This window comes from Loxodonta africana, chromosome Y (assembly GCF_030014295.1).
Source record: "Loxodonta africana isolate mLoxAfr1 chromosome Y, mLoxAfr1.hap2, whole genome shotgun sequence".
Lineage (NCBI taxonomy): Eukaryota > Metazoa > Chordata > Mammalia > Proboscidea > Elephantidae > Loxodonta > Loxodonta africana.
In genome coordinates, this window is record NC_087370.1 from 15,408,257 (window position 1) to 15,431,059 (window position 22,803).

A 22,803-nucleotide genomic window follows, 5' to 3' on the forward strand; every position below is an offset into this window, starting at 1 on the left:
GCACTATTCCACCAGTATCTCTCCCCTGTTGCTATGCAAATTTAGAAATCATACTTTGAACCCAGGACTAGAAAGGACTGATATAGAGGGAAAGAAGGCCACAGATAAGGAAAGATTATTCACTGAGGGACCTCGGTGGATAGGTAAAATGAATAAAATTATAGCTGCTTTGGTGTGACTGAAGGTGAGATTAGTTGGAGAAGGGCCTGCCACAAATTCATGAGAATGAATCAGGTCTAACTACCTCCATACCTCTATCCTCCTCCCTATTCTTCCAGTCTCTAATACCCTGCACATTTCCACAGAATATAATAAACTCTAATCTAGTCCATTCTGAGGTTAAGGAATAAAGGTACAAGGTTAAACTAATTGAAACCCAGTGAGATTAAAGGATTTAACCAAAATCACTGGGTTTGCATACAGTATGGTGCTCAGGAAATATTCTCAATGAATGCTATAGATGAAAATAGAATTTATGTATCTTAACCAAAGATATTAAAAAAAAAAAACCAACTGGGTATTGTGGCTCCTGGTTCAAGAAAAGCAAGCAGTGTATTATGAAAATTTCACATAAAATGCAATTAGTCAGTCAATTAGTGCTTCCAGCTGTGACTCAGAACAGGCTGGAGCCAAGCAGTGCCTAATTCAATGACTGTGTGCCACTGACCAGGCCCCAAAACAAATAAAAGGCTTTCAATAAACAAAAGTGGCCAAAGAATAATAAAGTTGTAAGAAGTTTTTAAAGTCAGTTAATACCCACTATAATTTACATATAAGAAGAATGTGTTTGCTTTCTCCTCTATAGTACAAAATGCTTTATACTCATTTGTCTTCAGTAGTCATAATATTAACAAAAGGCCACTTGGATCTCCATTTTGCAATGAAACATGAAAGCATTTAGTGGCCAAGAGCACTGACAAAAGGTCTAAATTATAGAGCGGATTTGGATACATTATTTTTGTGATCTCAGGCAAGTCATTTAACCTGTGAGTTTCGGTTTCCTCATCAGTAAAATGAGGACAGTAGCGTCTGCCACACATACCTCACAGGACTGTTTTGATAATCAAATGGGAAGGTATGCAAAATGTTCTGAAAAACTCTAATGAGAGATTACATTATTATTATAACATGAAAATGGAGGCACTGGCATATTAAGTGACTTGCTCAAAGATAAACATCGGAAGTGCTAACAATCAGGACTGAAATGGAATAGCCCTTCAATCTACCTTAGGCTATGACCCATGACTGCTGTGACAAAATTAAACTATTAAGTACTAGCTTTTCCCTGAAGAACTTTCAGGCATATTTATACCAAAGGGTCAGCAGTTCACAAATCCACCAGCCACTCCTTGGAAACCCTATGGAGCAGCCCTACTCTGTCCTACAAGGTCACTATGAGTTAGAATCAACTCGATGGCAACAGGTTTTTTTTTTATATTCCAGTAAAGAAAAAAATCTTAACTTTGTATTTACCATTATCAAAGTGAAACTACCAAATGTGAGTTAAGACTATCCCAAGTTGTTCTCTTTCTCTCTCTCTCTCACACACACAGCGATACATAAATTATACATAACATACCTTGTATTTCTTGCTAAGGTTAATTGCTATCATTAATACATAGCAAATGACCACTTAAAACTTAATGAATAAAATCACTGCAATTTATAAGAGTAGCTATATAGTATAATATAATTTTATATTACAAAATCAGCTGCCATCACCTACATTATTATATACTTTGAACTAACAATAATCTGAAATTTGGAATACTTTTTTAATACTATTACAACTCCATGAATATAATCCTTCTTGTGCAGTCTGGGTGAGCTAGCATTATCTGCCTGAGGCAGAAGGCTCCTTTGAAACGAGATGACCTTGTTTTATATGTTACCTCTTGAGCAAGAGACGAGACAAATGATGTGTTCCATGTGTTATTTTAGGATGAGTAATTTGTTAGGCAGATTGAAAAAGAGGCTAAGGGTAAGGAAAAGAGTTTAATACTACGGATTAAGAATGAGACAGCAGAGCCCAGCTAAGCCAAAGGAACTGGCATGAAGAGAAGCAGTATAGAGGACAGAATGCCCCTTCCCCCTCAAAGACATCTATACCCTGATCTCTGGAACCTATGAATATACCACATTATAGCTTATGACAAATGAACTTGGCAGACATAAGTAAGTTTACCGTACAATAAAAGATTATTCTGGGTAGACTAAGTGGACCCAATCTGATCACATGAACTCTTAAACCACTAAACTTTCTCTGGCTATAATTAAAGAGTTGCAGTCAAAGGATAACTTGCAGAGAGGCTGAACATGTGAAATTGACTTAACTTGCCTTTGCTGGAGGGAATACATGCCGAGAGCATGAGAAGGAACACAAGTCACCATAACGAAGGAGCAAAGACCACTCCCCCAGGTGATGTCAGCAAGGAAACAGAAATCTTAGTCATCCAACTTCAAGGAACTGAATTTGGCCAACAGCAGGAATGAGTCTGGAACAAGGTTCATTTCCAAAACCAAAAAAGCAAACCCATGGCCACTGAGGTGATTCTGACTCACAATTACCCTGTAGGAAAGACAAGAATTGCCCCATAGGGTTTCCAAGGCTGTAAATCTTTACGGAATCAGAGTCCACATCTTTCTCCCAAGGAGCAGCTCGTGGGTTCAAACCACTGAGCTTTTGGTCAGCAGGCAGGTGCTTAACCACCATACCACCAGGACCCCTAGATTCCTTTTCAGAACTGAGAACGAAAACATCTTGATTTCAGCCTTCTGAACCCAAAGCAGAAGATCCAGCAATGTTATGCTAGCCTTCTGTCCCACAGATACTAGGAGACAATGAATTTTGTTTTAAGCTAGTAATTTTTTTTTTGGTCATTTTCAAGGCAGTAACAGAAAACTAATTCAAATTTTGGTGACTGACAGTAGAGTGCTGCTATACAAATATCTAAAAATCTAAGCGGCAACCATAACTAACAATAGACAAACAGCAAAAGATCAACTAGGTAACAGAGATCTTCTAAGTTAAGCACTTATGCTCATTGAAGATTTCACCAAAGAGTAAAAAAGAACCTACAGAGTGGGGAAAAGAACTGGCTATGGTATATATGATAAAGGTGTAATATCTCAAACTTACTAGTAAATCCGACACCTCTACAACAAAAAGATAAAGAATCCAATATAAAAAATGGACAAAGAATACGAACAGACACATAACTTTATGAATGGCAGCAGAACACTGTTTGATACCGTGCTGGAAGATGAGCTGATTGATGTGGCATGACTCAAAATGAGAAGAAAACTGTTGCAAACACCCATTAGTAACTGGAAAGTGCAACGTACAAAGTATGAATCTAGAAATACTGAAGTAGTCGAAAATGAAATGGAACACATAAACAATCAATATGGTAAACATCAATGACCTGAAATATACTGGGATTAGCCATTCTGAATCACAAAATCATATGGTTTACTATGTCAGAAATGACAAACTGAACAGAAATGGAGTCGCATTCACTGTCGAAAAGATTTCAATATCTCTCCTGAAGTACGACACTGTCAGTGGTAGTATAACATCCACACACCTACAAGGAATGACTATTAAGATTTACATACCAGCCAAAGATGAGGAACTTGAAAGATTTATACAAACCTCTGCAGTTTGAAAATGATCAAATATGCAATCAAGGTGGATCAATAATTACTTATGATCAGAATGAGAAAGCTGGAAATGAAAAATGACTGGTAGTTGAAAAATATGGCCTTGGTGATAGAAACAAGGGATTACATAATGATATTTTGCAAGATTAACCACTTCTCAATGCCAAATAACTTTTCTCAACAACATAAAGGGGGACTACACATGAGGACCTCACCAAATGGAATACACAGGAATCAAATCAACTACATCTGTAGAAAGAGATGATAGAAAATCTCAATATCATTTAGAACAAGGCAAGGAGCTGACTGCAGAACAGAACATCAACTGCTCATGTTCAAGTTCAAGCTAAAGCTGAAGAAAATTAAAACAAGTATACAAGAGCCAAAATACAACCTTGAGTACATCCCAGTTGAACTTGGAGACCATCTCAAGAAGAGTTTTGATGTATTTAACACTAATGACTAGGCATGTTGCAAAATGACAGCAGGGACATCATACATGAAGCAAGCAGGTAGTCATTAAAAAGAGGAAAGAAAGAAAAGATCACAATGGATGTCAGGAGAGACTCTGAAACTTGCTCTTAAATACAGAATAGGTAAAGTGGATGGAAGAAAAAGCTGAACAAAAGATTTCAAGGAACATCTCAAGAAAATAAAGTAAAATATTAATAATGAAATGAGCAAAGACCTAGAGACACAAAACCAAAAGGGAACAGCTTGCTCAGTATTTCTCAAGCTGAAAGAACTGAAGAAAAATTTCAAGCCTTGAGAAGCAATTCTGGAGGATTCTACAGCAAAATACTGAAGGACACCAGAAGCATCAAAACCAGATGAATGGAATACACACAGTCCATGTACCAAAAAGCACTGGTAAACGTCCAATCATTTCAGGAGGCAGGATATGATCAAGAGCTGATGGTGCTAAAGGAAGATGTCCAAGTTGCACTGAAGGCATTGCAAAAAACAAGACTCCAGATATTGACAAAATACCAATTCAGATGTTTCAACAAACAGATGCAGCACCAGAGGTATTTATTCGTCTATGCCAAGAACTCAGAAGACAGCCACCAGGCCAACTGACTGGAAGAGATTGGTATTTGGGCCCATTCCAAAGAAAAATGATGCAACACAACGTAGAAATTCTCAAACAGTATCATTAATATCATACACAAGTAAAATTCTGCTGAAGATCATTCAAAAGTAGCTGCAGTGGAAGATCAACAGGGGACTGCTAGGAACTCAAGACAGATTCAAAAGAGGACATGAAACAAGGGATATCATTGCTGATGTGAGATCATGGCTGAAAGCAGAAAACACCATTACCTATGTTTTATTGGCTATGCTAAGGCATTAACTGTATGGATCATAACAATTCATGATGATATGGAGTCGCTATGAGTTGGAATCAACTCGACAGCAGTGGGTATTGTGAAAAATGGTAATTCCAGAACACTTAATTGTGTTCATAAGGAAACTGTACATAGATCAAAAGGCAGTCATTCCAACACAGCATGGTTTAAAATCAAGGAAGGTGTACATCAGGGTTCCATCCTTTCACCATAACTTATTCAATCTGCATGCTAAGCCAGTAATCCGAAAAGCTGGACTATATGAAGTGGCATCAGCACTGGTGGAAGGCTCATTAACAATGTGGGATATGCAGATGAGACAACTTTGCTTGCTAAAAGTAAAGAGGACTTGAAGCACTTATTGATGAAGACCAGAGACTCCAGCCTTCAGTGTGGATTGTACCTCAACATAAAAAAAAAAAAAAAAAATCCTCAACTGGACCAATAAACACCATCACGATGAAGAAAAGACTGAAATTGTCAAGGATTTCATTTTACCTCAATCCACAATCAACGCTCATAGAAGCAGCAGTCAAGAAATCAAACAACATATTGCACTGGGCAAATCTGCTGCAAAAGACCTCTTTAAAGTGTTAAAAAGTAAAGATGTTGCTAAGGTAAGCCTGACCCAAGCCATGGTATTTTAAATCACCTCACAGGTACAGAAAAGCTGAAAAATGAATAAGGAAGGACGAAAAAGAATGATACCTTTGAATTATGATGTTGCCAAAGCATACTGAAAATACCACAGACTGCCATAACAATGAACAAGTCTGTCTTGGAAGAAATACAGCCAGAATACTCCTTGAAAGGGAGGATGGAAAGACTTCACCTCACAAAGTTTGGACAAGTTATCAGGAGGGATCAGTCCCTGGAGAAAGACATTATGCTTGGTGAAGTAGAGGGTCACCGAAAAAGAGGAAGGCCCTGAATGAAATGGATTGACCCAGCGGTTCCAACAATGGGCTCAAACGTAACAATTATGAGGATGGCACAGGACCGGTCAGTGTTTCTTTCTGTTGTACGCAGGGTTGATATGAGTTAGAACCCACCTACGGGCACCTAACAACAGCAGTTTATAAAGAAAATGTTCTACACCCAACTGTGGTGAGTGGCATCTGGGGTTTACAAGCCGGTGAGCAGCCATCTAAGATACATCTACTGGTCCCATCCTGTCTGGAGCAAAGGAGAATGAAGAAAACCAAAGATACAAGGGGAAGGAAGATTAGTGCAAAGGACTAATGCACCACAACTACCACAGAGCCACCTGAGTCCAGAACAACTAGATGATACCTGGTTACCTCCCCTGACTGCTCTGACAGGGATCACAATAAAGTCTTAAGAGAGAGCTGGAGGAAGATGTAGAAAATTCAAACTCAAAAAAAGACCAGACTAACTGGTCTGACAGAGACTGTCAGACTCCAAGAGTATGGCCTCTGGACATCCTTTTAACTCAGTACAAATGTCATTCCTAAGTTCACTCTTTAGCCAAAGATTAAACAGGCCTATAAAACAAACAACCCACATGAGAAACGTGCTTCACAGTTTAACCATGTGTACCAGACTAAATGGGCTCACCAGCCCAAATGCAAAGATGAGAAGGAAAGATGGGACAGGAAAACTGGATGAATGAAAATGCAGAACCCAGGTTGGAGAAAGGGAGAGTGGTGACACGTCACAGGGTTGGCAACCAATGTCACAAAACAATTTGTGTGTTAAATGTTCAATGAGAAACTAATTTGCTCTGTAAAATTTCATCTAAAGTACAATAAAAAACAAACAAAAAAGTGAGTGGCTGTGGAATTATCTAATTCCCTAAGAATTGTGAGAAGCGTCACTGAAGAAGCCCAAATTGACCAGACTACTGGTACCATTATGAATATTAACAACTCTACTACTGAGGACTCAGAAAGTAAAGAAGAGTATGGTAGAGAGAAATTCTACTTCGATTTGGAGAATTTCTAACTTGCAATGAATGACCAGGAGCAGTAATCTAGACTTTAAGAATGTTATTGATGAAATAGTGAAATACAAGTATTGGTGGTCTTTATTCATCTGGAACAAAAGTGAAAGAAGGAAACTCAAGAATCAGAGAAGGTATAGGACCAATTATCTCCATGAATCACTGCCTCCTCCACCATGAGACCAAAAGAACTAGGTGGTGTGCTACTAAGCATTCAGAGTAGGAACACAATAGATGAGTCCTAATCAGAAGCGAGAATAATGTGGAAAAGACCTTCGAACTCCTAAAGAATCCAGATTTACTGGAAGGATCTACAGAGGCTGGAGGAGTCCCCAAGACTATAGCTCCAAATTGCTCTTCAAACCTGAACTGAAACCACCCCCTGGATCGCCTTTAAAGTAAGTAATACCTTAGCCCAGAGTAAAGACTGAAAGATTATCACCCCTGAGCAATGCATTAAAAAAAATACGTATATATACACATATATATAAGACCAAAGGATTAGCAACTATTTTAAAGTACGGTTGTGAAGGTTGAAGGACAGGGAATTTAAGTAAATAAAGATGAAACAACTAGTAGAGAAGAATGATAATGCTAATATGTGAAAAATGTAATCAATGTCATTGATCATTATGTCTTTTGACTGTAGAATAGGAGCCAGTATGCTGCACTTTCATCAAAAATAAAATTCAAGTAAAAAATGCAAGTGAGAAACATGTTATTGGAAACTAGAGGAAAGAGGGGATTCTTATCATGTAGCAGTACTGAACACAGTAAAATTGTGTCCAGTAGTTATGTGGAAAAAATAACTTGTAAATGACGAACTTAGGATATTTAGCTGAGGAGATCTGCAAATAATTTTTGAAGTGCCCTGGCTTCTTCTTGCAGGTTATAGTAAAACACCAAAGAGATACAGGCTATGGTAATAACTGTTAAAAGGGAAGCTGGACACAACAATCTGAGAAATAGTCTATCCAGAAAGGATAATGTTAAAATTAAAGAGATTTGCTGTAAGGGAAAGATGTTTGACAGAAAAAAACAATGTGTGACTCTACAATACTTGCCGGATTTTTCAGGAAATCAAAAGGTTAAACAATTCATATAAACTCACATAAAACACTCTCTGAAAAGGCTGAGTGTACCTCACCGAGACTCCTCAATCAAACATAGATACTTCCGGGAAGCTTAAGGGTATTGTTCCTCACCCTTCTCAGCCCAAGTAAAAAAACAGAGATGGAATTATGCCAGAAAGATCTGCAGATAAGCCTTTTGTCTAATGCAGTGAATCCCAGTGACATATGCAGAAGAACCATAAAGTTTTGAGAAATTTATATAAGTGGAAACTCTGCTAGCTTAGGCTCAAAGACTCTGAGAAAGTACAATATGAAAGAGCGTCGTTCACGGCCCCCAAAATTATAGAGTCAGGAACCAGACCGGTAGATCTACTTAGCTAAAAACACATGAATGTTATCTTTCTTGAAAAAAGCAAAGACAACTCAGAGCAGAACCACAGCTCATGAAGACTACTGTTGTTGTATACCACTAAATTGATTCTGACTCATAGTGACCCTATAGCACAGGCTAGAACTGACCCATAGAGCTTCCAAGGCTGTAATTTTTACTGAAGCAAGCTGCCACTTTTTCTCCCAAGAAGCAGCTGGTGGGTTCCAATGCCCAACCTTTTGGCTAGCAGTGAAGCACTTTGCCACTGCACCACTAAAGAAAAAAAAACCCAAACCCACTGCCGGTGAGTTGATTCCAACTCACAGCAACCCTATAGAACAGAGTAAATTGTTATTACAAGGCCTCAAAACCTAGTGGAGTTTACCTAGCTGGATTTGAAAACTTCTTTGGATCAATGACTCATTTTACATTCTGAATTTCCCCATCTGAATCAGGATGTCTAAAACTGTCCTATTAGAGTATACTGGGAGTAGACAGCTTGTTTACTTTCTTAGACTCACAGACCCAGAGAAATTGTGTTCCAGATGTTATACTTAATGAACTACATCTGGAGCATCAGCCATACCTGTTTGCATGATTCAGGTATCTGAAATTTTGGAGCTGATTAGCTTTAGGTAAGATTTTGCGGACCATGGGAGCAAATCAACGTATTTTTGCATTTGGGAGGGACATAAATGTTTAGAGACTAGAGTGTAGACCGTATGTGGTAGGTAGAATGGTTCCCCAAGGATACTTCAGTCCCTAAATTTTTAAATGTGTTACAATGATACGTCAAAAGGAACTCGGCAGATGTAAGGCTATGGGCCTAAAACAGAGAATTATCCTGGATTATCTGAACGAGTCCAATCTAATCAAGCTATCAAAAGGAATAAAGATTTCTGGTTGGCAGAAGTCAAGTCAGAGAAATTCAAAGCTTGAGACCCAAACCACTGTTGCTTGAGGGGGCCACATGAAAAGCATGAGAATGAACAAATGTAGGCAGTCTCTAAGAAGCAAAAAACGGCCCAGCAAGGAAACAAGGATCTCTGATCTACAACCAAAAGAACCAAATTTCACCAAATTTTTCAAGGAACTTCAAAGTGGATTCTTCTACAGAGCATCTAGAAAGGAACACCACCCTGCCAACACTTTTATTTTGGCCTTGTGAAACTCTAACCACAGGACACTCTTGAGCCATACTATATATTGACTTCTGATTTACAGAACTCTGAGGTAACAAATTCAGGTTAAGTCTCTAAAATTTGTGAAAATGTATTATGGCAGTAATAGAAAACTAATATGCCTAACACAGATATAAACAAGAAACACTTTCAAAGTGAGAACTAATAGGACTTACTGGTATAAATGGGGAAAATGAGGATTAATGATAACAGTAAGATTTTTACACTGATGGTGTTAGTAACAAGAATATAAGAGTTGGCTACAAGATTATGACAGGATAACAAGATACCTAAGTATGAATCAATATCAGATCTAGCAATTTTTCTTCTTGATAAACAACTCTAAATTTGGCAGATGGGAGGTAGAATAACCCAAGAAACAGTTATACCTATTCCATCAAAAAATGAGTTTGGCTCTTGAGGTTGTAATTCAAGTTCATCTTCATCCATGGCCTTTAATTCTCATTAGTCACAGCTCCTAAACCAGGGAATAAAGTATATCAAATATTAATTTTTCATACCATATATTAAAGATGTCATCATATTTACATTTCTAAAGTGCTGAAATAATTTATCAAATATCTATCAAATAAAATAAGGAACATAACTGATTTCCACTGATACATGGACAGTTATGTAGAAAGAGATGACGGCTAAATCAAGCAGGTTGATTTTGGGTAGACCATATTTAGAGTATTTGTCTGAACTGAGGCACTACTCATATAGAGTGCACAAATCTTAGTGTAGATTAATGACATATTTTTGCATAGGTATTTCCACCACCCAGGTTAATATATAGAATATTTCCTGCAGCCAAGAACATCCTTTATTTTCCCCCGCTCCATCAACAGCCCAGTGACTCCTTCAAAGTTCAACTCCAGTATGCTTTATAAAATTTCCTTACTGTATCTCTAAAGTAGTCTACAATCTTTCCATCAAAAAATTCCATAATGATAAAAATTCCAAGTTTGTGATTACGGTAAACACACTGACATATCTTGCTAGCTTACAACGACCTTTCCTAACTTACCTCTTGATTAGAGAAAAAATTTTCACAGTACTCTCCAACTACAGCTAATTGATACTAAAAATATATATATTTTATACTAGTTATCTACAAAATGGTAAAAGTGAATTCATTTTTGGACACAAGAAAATCAAAGTCTTATCCCTAAAATATCTAGAGTTTTGAGGGTGGCAAGAGGGGTTTCTAAAAAAGTGGATCTATGACTATTCAGCTCTCACAGTAGAGTTAATAACTGCACAAATATCTTCATATGTATAAAGATGATGCCAGTGTCAACAACTTAGGGATGTGGTGATAGCAACTAATTCATATAATCATATGTACCATAAACATGTAAATCCTGGTTTAAGGAAAGAAGAGCTCAAACAAATAAGAAACCAATTAATTAACTCCTGAGCTGGATCCTAGGACTCTATTCAGCAAAGGCTGCTACTCACAGAAAATCTTCAAATATAAGGGCCAGCTTTTATATCATATACATTTCCTATTACACAGCCTGGCCTAATATTTTGTCTGGCTTGTCATATATCTTATTTTTACTAAAATGATCAATCATTGCTCAACAATGCACTTGACTAGTTATTCTTCCCTTTATTTCATCATCATAAAAATGCAAATGGGCAAAGAAAAATTTTTTTCTCCATTTCCAAGGCAAAGATGACTATATCTCACCTTAGTAACCTTCCTTGGTTTAGAAGTTAATTCCTCCCAGTAGTCAGAATAAGACCATGTTCTTAAAATGGAAAATACTCAAAAGAGTTCCCAAGATTGTGATAATGCAAAGGCAGAAGAACATGCTCTGATGATTTAGCCGAAACTGACCATGGTGTTGCAGCAGGAATCAAGCCTAGATACAGACTGAAGGTGAAGACAATGAGAATGACTCAGGGAACCAAGAGTCTAAAAATTCAGCGTGAAAATACTTCTACTTTTGAGGCCCCACTATCATGTGAAACTCAGTATAAGACTTTCTGTCCAGCTGTTAGGTCTTGACTTTGAAAATTATAACCTGGACCCTGAAAAGTAAGATTATGAGCTGCCTGGGGAGAAATTAATTTGAAAATTTTACAGTTTAAAGGAAGATAAAGGCTTGACAGAAATCTGGGAGATTCATAAGAACAGTCCTCAATTCTTTAAAATAATCAAAAAAAAATCATTCTAAGTTAATAATACAGAAATATTTTATCTAAAACTAATGATAATGACTATAATTTATTTACACTTTATATCTCTTGATACTTAGACACTTGATCTCACCCTCTGGCAAGTTTCAAGACAGTGATTATATACCCCTTTCTTCTTTACAAAGTATGTGCTTTTTAACATGCATGCATAAATCATTTTTCTAATTCTGGTCTCCCAAACATACATTCAATGCCTTTTAATATTATTGCTTTATTTTAGTTCCTCTCCCTAAGTCATGCCCAAAAAACCAAAATATGTATTATACATGGTAGACAGAATCACTAAAAAATGCTAGGAAATCAAAATAAATTCATCTGTAACAGATTTTTTCACAAAAGGAAGTTGTAACCAGTGAAAAATTAACTTATGTTTAAAGTCACTAATACTACTGCCTATTGAGAAACGACATTCTTTTTATTTTTCTGTGCTGTTCAGTGTTAAACATCATTCCTCCAGGTATCTAAACTTCAAATCTAGAGTGACATTTCATTCATCTTTCCACTTCAGCCCTTAAGTGAATAACTTCCTCTTTATTCTCACTGCTATCTTATCTCCCATTCAGACCAGCTCCTTTCAACAAAAACATATGAGCTTTTCTTTTTTCATTTTTGCTAAAAATTTCTATCAGGATGTAAGAACAACTAGAAATAGTCTTTTTATCACTTTATCCGATTTCTCTATTTTCCATCCTTACCTTTACAATGCTTACTAAGAGAATCTCCATGCTCATTTTTCTAAGCTCCCAATTTGATCTTGAGCCACATACATTCTGTTATCACCGCATCCACTAAATTGTTCTTATTTAAAAGATAACATAAAATTGTACATACATGTAATAGTAAACAACTAGACATAACCCAAATGTTACAGCAATAAAAAGAAACTAGTGTTTGCACATATAACTTGAATAATCTCAAAGGCACATGCTGATTTAAAAAAAAAAAGGCAGTCTCAAAAGGCCACATACCTAGAAGAGAAACTAGATAACCGGGAGTTCCGAAAAATCAAACACCTATGCTCATCCAAAGAATTCGCCAAAAGACTAAAAAGGTTACCTACAGGCTGGGACAAGTTTTTAGCTATGACATTTCAAATCAGCGTCTAATCTCTAAAATCTACATGATACTGCAAAAACTCAACAAATAATCCAATTAAAAAAACAGGGAAAGGATATGAATGGGTACTTCACTAAAGAAGACATTCCAGTAGCTAGCAGATACATGAGGAAATGCTCACAATCATTAGCCATTAGAGAAATGCAAATCAAAACTACAATGAGATTCCATCTCACCCAAACAAGGCTGGTATTAATCCAAAAAACACAAAATAATAAATGTTGGAGAGTTGTGGAGAGACTGGAACACTTATACACTGCTGGTGGGAATGTAAAATGGTACAACCACTTTGGAAACTGATTTGGTGCTTCCTTAAAAAGGCAGAAACAGAGCTACCATACGATCCAGCAATCCCGCTCCTTGGAATATATCCTAGAGAAATAAGAGCCTTTACACAGACAGATATATGCACACCCGTGTTCACTGCAGCACTGTTTACAACAGCAAAAAGATGGAAGCAACCAAGGTGCCCATCAACGGATGAGTGGATAAATTATGGTATACTCATACAATGCAATACTATGCAACAATGAAGAACAATGATAAATCTGTGAAACGTTTTATAACACGTAGGAATCTGGAAGTTCTTATGCTGAGTGAAATTAGTCAGTTGCAAAAGGACAAATATCGTATAAGATCACTATTATAAGAACTGGAGAAACAGTTTAAACAGAGAAGAAAATATTCTTTGATGGTCACGAGCTTGGGGAGGGAGGGAGGGAGAGGGATATTCACTAATTAGATAGTAGACAAGCAATGGGAAAGACAACACACAATACAGGAGAGGTCAGCACAACTGGACTAAACAAAAACAAGGAAGCTTCCTGAAAAACTGAATGTTCTGAAGGCCAGAGTAGCAGGGGCAGAGGTTTGGGGACTATGGTTTCAGGGGACATCTAGGTCAATTGGCATAATAAAATCTATTAAGAGAACACTCTGCATCCCACTTTGGAGAGTGGTGTCTGGGGTCTTAAACACTAGCAGCCAAGTGGCCATCTACAAAACATCAATTGGTCTCAACCCACATAATGAAAGGAGAATGAAGAACACCAAAGACACAAGGTAATTATGAGCCCAAGTGACAGAAAGGGCCACAAAAATAAGACTACATCAGCCTGAGACCAGAAGAACTAGATGGGGCCCAGCTACAACCGATGATTGCCCTGACGAGGAACACAACACAGAATCCCTGATGGAGGACTCTAGTGGGATGCAGACCTCAAATTTTCATAAAAAGATCAGACTCAATGGTCTGACTGAGACTAGAAGGACCCCAGAGGACACAGTCCCCAGGCCTTCTGTTAGCCCAAGACTGGAACCATTCCCAAAGCCAATTCTTCAGACAGGAATTCGACTGGACTACAGGACAGAAAATGATACTGATGAGGAATGAGTTTCTTAGCTCAGGTAGACACATGAGATTATGTAGGCAGCTCCTGTGTGAAGGGTGGATGAGAGGGCAGAAGGGGAAAGAAGCTGAATGAATGGACATGGGGATACGGGGTGGAGAGATGGAGTGTGCCGTCTCATTAGACGAATAGTAACTAGGAGTATATGGCAAGGTATACATAAATTTTTGTATGACACTGACTTGATTTGTAAACTTTCACTAAAAGCATAATAAAAATTTTTAAAAGGCTACATATCGCATATACTTGACATTCTCAAAAAAGACAGAACTATAAATAACAGAGAACAGAGGAGCGTCTGACAGAAGAAATGTCTACGGAGAGAGTGTGGCCACAAGGGATTGTTTTGGGTGTTCCGTACCTTGACTGTGGTGGTGGTTACACAAATCTATGTATATATTAAAATACATACCAGCAAATTTTAAAAGTCAATTTTACTGTGCCATAATTTAAAAGATATTTTCAAATAAAAGGAAAAAATTCATGCTTTAATTTCAAAATCCAATGGTTTCCTTTCCACAGTAATGTTTTTTTTCTTTTTTAAGCAGGCACAATATATTTTCAAACATCTGATGATTTAACGTTTATTCTATACCCTGTATTAAACTGTCCCCACAACTGCTTCAATTTCGTGCCTCCTTTCAAGCTACTGAATGATTTTTATCAAAAAACATACTTATTCTTGGTTTTCTGTTCATGTTTATACACAAGGATCTTAAAATCCATACTTACAGCTGGGGGTGTGTTTCCTCAGCCCAAGCAAGAATCCCTGTTTGCCTAGCAGTTAATACATTCTGACTACAGGATCCTTATCTCAAATGGGTCAATGATAGACAAAGAAACCACATAACCAGACAGGCTTTAACAGTGAACTGGCATCCTATCAGAAGCCATTATGTCACAGTGGTTAAGCACTCAACTGCCAATCAGAAGCCACCCCTCCAAAGAAAGATACAGCAGTCTGCTTTCATGAAGATTTACTTCCTTGGAAACTCTACGGGGCAGTTCTACTCTGTCCTAGAGGGTCACTATGAGTTGGAATCAACTCAACGTCAACTGAGGCATCTGATCTTCCAGGTGCTGGAGCTTTAATATCCTCAGGACAGCTGCAAGCTATCTAAAAGCACTGCTTTTACCTCTCTCTTCAAGCACCTGCTCTAGAATTCTCTCTGTCTGAACAGCAACTGAGAAAGTTGAATTTTTTTAGTTATGCAGCCCAAGAAAGGCTTACCTTTCAATGACCCAGGCTATCTGGTTGTGCTATCTCCCAGACTCACTACTTTTGACAATGGAATTATGCTAGCGGAAAATTTCATTTGTGGGGGAAGGCCCATCCTACTGATTGAATGGAGCTGAGTGTCCATTAAGCTCTCTTGAGTTTTGCCATTAATCCATTCACATTTGTTCTCTTCAACAAGAAATTTGTCATATTCTAGTCTGCCACTGGCACCTCCTCCACATTTTTCATCTTTTTTAGCTTATTTTCATACTTCTTCCTTATTTTGACTTTGGGAAGAGTAAAATGTAAATGTAAACTCTAAGCTATGTTCAATCTGAAGTCATGGATCTTTAAGGAGCCCTGGTAGCACAGAGGTCAACAGCTCAGCTGCTAATCACAAGGCTGACAGTTTGAATACACCAACTGCTCCCTGGAAACACTACAGGGTGGTTCCACTCTGTCCTATAGAGTCACAATAAGTTGGAACCAACTACATAAAAATGGGCTTGTTTTTAATGAATCTTTATATACCAAACAGAACACAGAAGCATGCAAAGAAAGATTAAAAAAAAAAAAACTACAAAACAAAGAGGAACCCCAAAACATTCATTAGTAGTAGAAGGCTACAGCAACTTTATGAGCACTTGACAAATCAACTTGTCAAAAAATAAGGAAAAAGAAAATTGCAATAATTAATAAGATTAATCTTATAACCTTCATTCAAATTACATTACCTAAGAATGGCATATTTTCTCCTCAAAGAACTCCAGAATATTTCAATAAGTGGTCATCCAATAGGTGAAAATGAAAACCTTGATACATTTTATGAATAGAAATTAATGAACTCTGGTATATAAAAATTTTAATAATGTAATAAACAATACAAGACTTAAACAGTCAAATAATTCTTGGATACAGAAAATATAAAATTCAAAACTTTAAAAAATAGGTTATCAATTTTTAAATCAAAATTGATAGAATGAGGCATTTGTGTATATACAACCATACAAGTACACACACACAGACATAACCTGAGGAATATCAAACATACAAAAAAAGGACTCAAACCAAGCAAAACATTCAAAAAACCAAAAGCTTATGATTTTGGGAACAGTTTACAGCAATAAACCCTATTTAAGTAAATTTAAGTTCTATCAAAGTTTCTAAATTAAGTAAAAACTAAAATACTAAAAAAAAATGGATCTGTACAAATTATATATAATTTGAGGTAAAATATAGTCTATATAAAAGTACAGTAGCAGGAGCATAGGAAACCATTACACTGGATGACCAGTTTTGAGTGACTGCTAATCAAAATGATATATCCTGAGAGTTAAAAGGCTAGTTATAAAAACCGAACAAAACAGCAGTGGGAGAAAAAAAGTAAAAATCAAAAAAGCAGACTGGGTAATGTATGAGCCGGTTTGCAATCAGTGACTTAACAACTTCAACCCCCCCAAAAAAACAAACCCAGCCAGTGCCATCAAGTTGATTCCGACTCATAGCAACCTATAGGACAGAGTAGAACTGCCCCATAGGGTTTCCAAGAACGCCTGGCAGATTCAAACTGCCAACCCTTTGGTTAGCAGCTGTAGCACTTAACCACTACGCCACCAGGGTTTTGTTTTAAGTTGAGTAACTGGAAGCATTTCTCTCATGGTACTTAATCATTCTCCAGGAAGCCCTGGTGAGCCAAAGGTTAAACACTTTGCTGCTAACTGGAAGGTTGGCAGTTTGAGCCCACCTAGTGGTTCTCATAAAGACTTCTTATAGTTATGGGTTGTGGAATCAACTTCAACTCACAATGACCCCATGTGACAGGGCAGAACTGCTCAGCAGGGTTTCCTAGGTTGTAATTTTTATAGGAGCAGATTGCCAGGTCTCTCTCCCATGGAGCCAGAGTGTGTGTTTGAAGGACCAATCTTTTGGTTAGCAGACAAGTTCTCACTTATTGTATGGTATGACCAAGTATCCTTTTTGGTAAACATGATAGTGTCACATGGGGTCATCGTAAGTCAGAATCAACTCAACGGCACCTACCGACAACAACAATCATTCTTCAGCGTAAAAGCTAATGAGCCAGCTATTTAAAAAACAGAACTACAAATCTAGCTCTTTTAGACAGTAAGAAGAGACAATGAAATATGAGTAGTGAGTAAACTAAAAAAGGGCAAATAAACTGGTGAAAAACACGAACATGTATGTTTCTAAAAAGAAAAAAAAAAACAGATACAGAAAAAAATGAAAATACTTAAAACACTAGTTCTGAGCTAGCATACTAAATTAAACAGATTAAAAATGATCTACCAGGAAATATAAACTATCCGTATTAATTTAAGAAGAAACAGAAAGCACTGTAACCTCATAAAAAATGTTAACAAAATTGTCTAATATCATCTTTTACAGCGTTTGAAACTCAAATGGTTTCACAGGGAAATTTCTGCACAGCTTCCAGGAACAGACAATTCTCAAGCTAACTTTCTCAGAACATGAGGTGTCACAATTCCTTCTACAAGCCAACAAATCACTGAAAACAAAACCTAACAAAATAATTCAAACTAAACTCAAACTCTATTACTTCTGAATCCAACTTAAATATTTGCAAATGTGACCCATCATGTAAAAGGAAAAAATACATACACACATACCTTAATAAAGTAAGCTGTTCTAGAATGTACATAGGGAGGCATATGGAAATCCTGGTGTTGTAGTGGTTAAGTGCTACTGCTGCTAACCAAGCAGCTGGCAGTTCGAATCCACCAGGCACTCTGTGGAAACCCTACAGGGAAGTTCCACTCTGTCCTATAGGGTCGCTATGATTCAGAATCGACTCAACGGCAGTGGGTTTTGGTATAGAGACATATATGTATACAGGTATGTACATGTGAGTATAAATGAGTAAATACAAGTATATATAACGATGTATGTGTGAATGTGCATAGTCACATGTATGTAATAAAGCACACAGGAGGCACAGTCACAAGCATTTCTTAGATATAACCAAACACCTTATGGGATTGATTTCCTGGGTTTGAAGGCTTAAGACCAAAGTCTTGTAGGAAAACTTAGTCAAGTGGCATAATGTAAGTTTATGCTCTACATCCTAGTTCGGTGAGTACTGTCTGAGGTCTCAGAAGTTTTCGAGCGGCCATTTAAGACAGTCCTATTGGTCTCTACTCATCCGGAACAAAAGATAATGAAGGCAACCAAAGACTCAAAGAAGAAACTAGTCTACAGAACAGACAGTCTATATGAACCAGGGCCACATCTACCCTGAAACAAGATGTGCCCAACTACCACTACCAACCATTCTAATCAAGCCCACAACAGATGGACCCGGTAGAACAGGAGAAAAACGTGGGACAGAACCTTAAACTCTTAAAAATCCAGATTTACTAGACCAACTGAGATTGGAGGATTCCCAGAGACTACTGCCCTGAGCTACTTCAAACCCTGAACCAAAACTATCTCCTGAGGTCACTGGCTCACATAATAAAGAGTATCATTCACGAGTACTGCATTCCTTTAAAAAAAAAAAATCGCCCATATGCACTCAAAAGGTGAAGAATTACTTGAAAACTGAGATGAGAATGTAAAGGGACAGGAAAACTACATAAATGGAAACGGAAGAACCAGAACAGAAATAATGAGAAAGTTCATGCATTGTGAAGAGTGGTAACCAATGAGAGGAAAAAGCAACCAGTGTCACTGAACAATCTGCACAGAAATTCTTCAAAGTGAGCCTAAATTGCTGCAATAGCCAGGATTGAAAACATAACAAAGTATTATTTTTAGAAAAATCTACTCACAAAAAGATACCACATACATACATTTTGCAGATGAATTCTACCTTTCAAGAAACACACAGTCCCTTTTTAATACAATTTGTTAAAATAGGGGAACTCCCCCACTAATTTTATGAGGGTTACACAACCTTGTTATCTAAAAAAAAAAAAAATTATGGAGCAGTAATAACCCAAAAAAAACCCCATGGCCACTGAGTCACAGCTACCCTACAGGACAGAGAGCACTGTCCCCAAAGAGCACCTGATGGATTTCAACTGCAGACTTTCTGGTTAGCAGCCATAGCTCTTAACTACTACACCACCAGGGTTTCTATACAGCAATAATAAAAGGGTGTAAATACCCAGGGCATTCATGGAGAGCTTAAAACTGAGAAATCTATCACTACAACTGACCACCTAAGTAGATTAAAAAGAAAAAAGCATATAGTCAATTCAACAGATGCAGCAAAATCATTTTTAAAAAATTTTAATTCATGATAAAAACTAACTGTGAACAGAAGGCAATTAAAAGATAATCTACTCAAGAAAATACTACAATGTCATACTTAAAAATACTGAAAGCACTTCTCTCAAGTACCTAGGTATAAAAGCCGATTGGGGGGAAAATGTAACACAATTATTCACAGAAAACTATGTAGTAAATGCAAAAGAATCACTGCCTAGCATTACTCCTGTACTTAATTGTAAGACGTGTCACTAGTTAAACCACTAAGAAAAAATACTGCCAGGTAAACTGAAATAATACTTTTTCATCGTTTGAAACTTTTATTTGAAACATACAGTTCTTTTAGACTTATACATATTTTTAAAAATCATATGTCATTCTTGCGATATAAAGAAAGAAAAATACACCCAAATAAAATTGGTTAGACTATTGCTAAAACATCACATTCAGGACACTACTTTGAATCACTTTTCTACCCAAAGTGCCCTCTTGCCAACAGCAGTATTGATGCATTCTTATTATCTCTGAAATTTTTCAGGTCAATGACATCTACTATGCAAAGTTTTCCTGCTAGCACTTTACCAACTGACTAAATGTTTCAATTTTTTTTTCCTCAACTGAAGCTTGTTTATGCATGTTAACCAGCTTCTATTCAAAGCTGGAAAATCTGCAACCAATAGCCACTCTATAGAACTAATTATCCCATGATTAAACTATGAATCAAACACACCAGCCTGAGGTTGCTTTGAATCTTCTTTGAACATTTCTAACGACCTTGACAATTTATTTTGTCTTCAGTTGCGTAAGTTGGGATCCTTTAGCAACAGGTATAGATGGTATTCACCATGCATGTAACTCATTTTAAGTTATACTACCTAGTCAACAGTAATTACAGGACTATCAACAGTTGCAAAAAACATCCTGCTTTCAGAGATGTTAAAATATAAAGGGAAAAGTACATCTCAGAATGTGTGAAATATAGCCATATGTGAATTCAACAAGGCTGCATGATCACTAAATGAAGACAATTAGAAATTATTTCTTAAACACTATTCACCATGACAATAAAAATCACTCAATATCTAGAAGTAAAGTTAACACAAATTCTGCAAGATCTCTATAAAAAGCAGAATAGTAATACGTATAGAACCTGTAGTAAGAATAGCAAAATTCAAATCCTAGCTCAAACACTTAGCTACGTAACCTAAAATTTATTTCATATCCCTGGGCTTTGGGTTTTCACAAGACAAAGTACACAAGGGCATTTACTTACTTACAAGGTGTTGACATAAGGATTAAATGGGTTACATACGTAAAGCCTCAAGAACAGCACCAGCACACAGTGTTTGCCATGATTATGGCAAAGATGATAACATAATGGTGGAGAAAATTAAAACGCTATAAAACAACATAAAAACCTTAAGGAACAAAGAGACATACTATGTTTAGCAAAAGGCGTGTGTCTATACACACCCATTTTATAAATCTGATGCAAATACAATGAAAACCTGTTTTTCCATGAAAACTGACAAACCAACCTTAAATGAGCTAAAGGAAAAAAATAGTTAAAATACTTGTACAGAATTCATATTAATATTTACAGTTTTTAAAACAAGACACAAAGATATGCAAATAGACCAGCTAAAAGCAATATCATTGTCCTTAGCTGTCATCAAGTCAAATTCAACTCACAATGACCCCATGTGATATAGAACTGTTTCAAAAGGCTTTATTGGCCGTAATCTTTACCAAAGCAGGCTGTCGGGTCTTTCTTCCATGAAGCCACTGGGTGGGTTTGAACCGCCAACCCCTTTGTTAACAGCCAAGCGCTTAACACAAAACCAAAATACAGAAACTAAAATAATGTACATACATATGGAAATCTGACCCATCTCATGAGTTGCATTACAAATCAGTGGGGGAAAAGCTAAACAGTAAATAAATCCATGTAAAAAAGGTAAAATTAGAATCCTGTATCACAAAACATAAAAAATAATTCCAGATGAATATAAAAATATATATATAAATATAAAAAAAGCAAACATTAAGACCTACATTTTAAAAATACAAAAACAGTATCTTAATAGCCTTGTAACAGGCAACAAAAGACGCTGGTGGCTCAGTGGGTAAAAAATGGGATGTCATCAAAAAGGCTGGCAGCTTGAACCCACCAGCCAACTCCTTGGGATACAAATGTGGCACTCTCCTTCCTGTGAAGATTTCAACCTAGGAAACCATATGGGGCAATTCTACTTTACCCTATACAGTGTTGCTATGAGTCAGAATCTACTCCAAGGCAACAGACAGAGGTAAGGGAGAAGTTTCTTGAAGGCACAAAAAAACACAGGCCATATATGAAAAGACTAAAAAAACCTACCCTCAAATTAAGTCTGACTCAACAAAATATACCAAAAACAAACTAAAAGTCAAGATATGCCGGACTGAGGAAAGAGATCTGCTGTATAAATAATCAGCAAATTATTGTTAACCAGAAAATAAAAATAAAATCTAAAAATCAATAAATAAAAGGCAACAACACAACAGAGAAATGGGCTAATGATATGCACAAGCCATCACTGAAAATGACAGCAAAATGGCCAATAAATACACACACACACAAAAAAAAAAAAACTCAACCTCGCTAGTAATCTAATAAATGAAAAGTTAAAGCAGCAATGAGATACCACTTCATACCCAAAACATTAGAACTAATGTCTTGTCTTTGGCAATATGGAGAAAGAGAGGCTTATCTATAGGTCAGAATCTATTTAAATACAATCACACCGAAAGCACTTGGCAATTCCAAGTAAAGTGAAAGCACATTTCACCTATATTATAAATCCAAATCATACACAAAAGCACTGCTTTGAAATAGCAAAAAGAGTGAAAATCTAACTTATCTAGAAATGAATAAAACACAGTTAATTTACACACTAGAATGTATGAAGGAATTAAATAATTTCTCAAATGCTTTCATTTCAGGACTCCTTTATAATTT

At 36.7% G+C, this 22,803-nt stretch overlaps 1 protein-coding gene across 1 annotated transcript in view; it reads right to left on the minus strand.

Annotated features, from left to right (window-relative positions):
* LOC135229097 (zinc finger X-chromosomal protein-like) overlaps positions 1-22,803 on the minus strand; it is a 42,081-nt gene that overhangs the window by 14,287 nt on the left and 4,991 nt on the right. Inside the window, exons 2-3 of the mRNA XM_064278897.1 lie at positions 11,299-11,484; positions 9,989-10,077 (exon numbers count right to left, since the gene is read on the minus strand). Coding sequence (XP_064134967.1) covers positions 9,989-10,049 — 61 coding nt within the window. The 5' untranslated portion in view covers positions 10,050-10,077; positions 11,299-11,484. The remainder of the gene's footprint in view (positions 1-9,988; positions 10,078-11,298; positions 11,485-22,803) is intronic.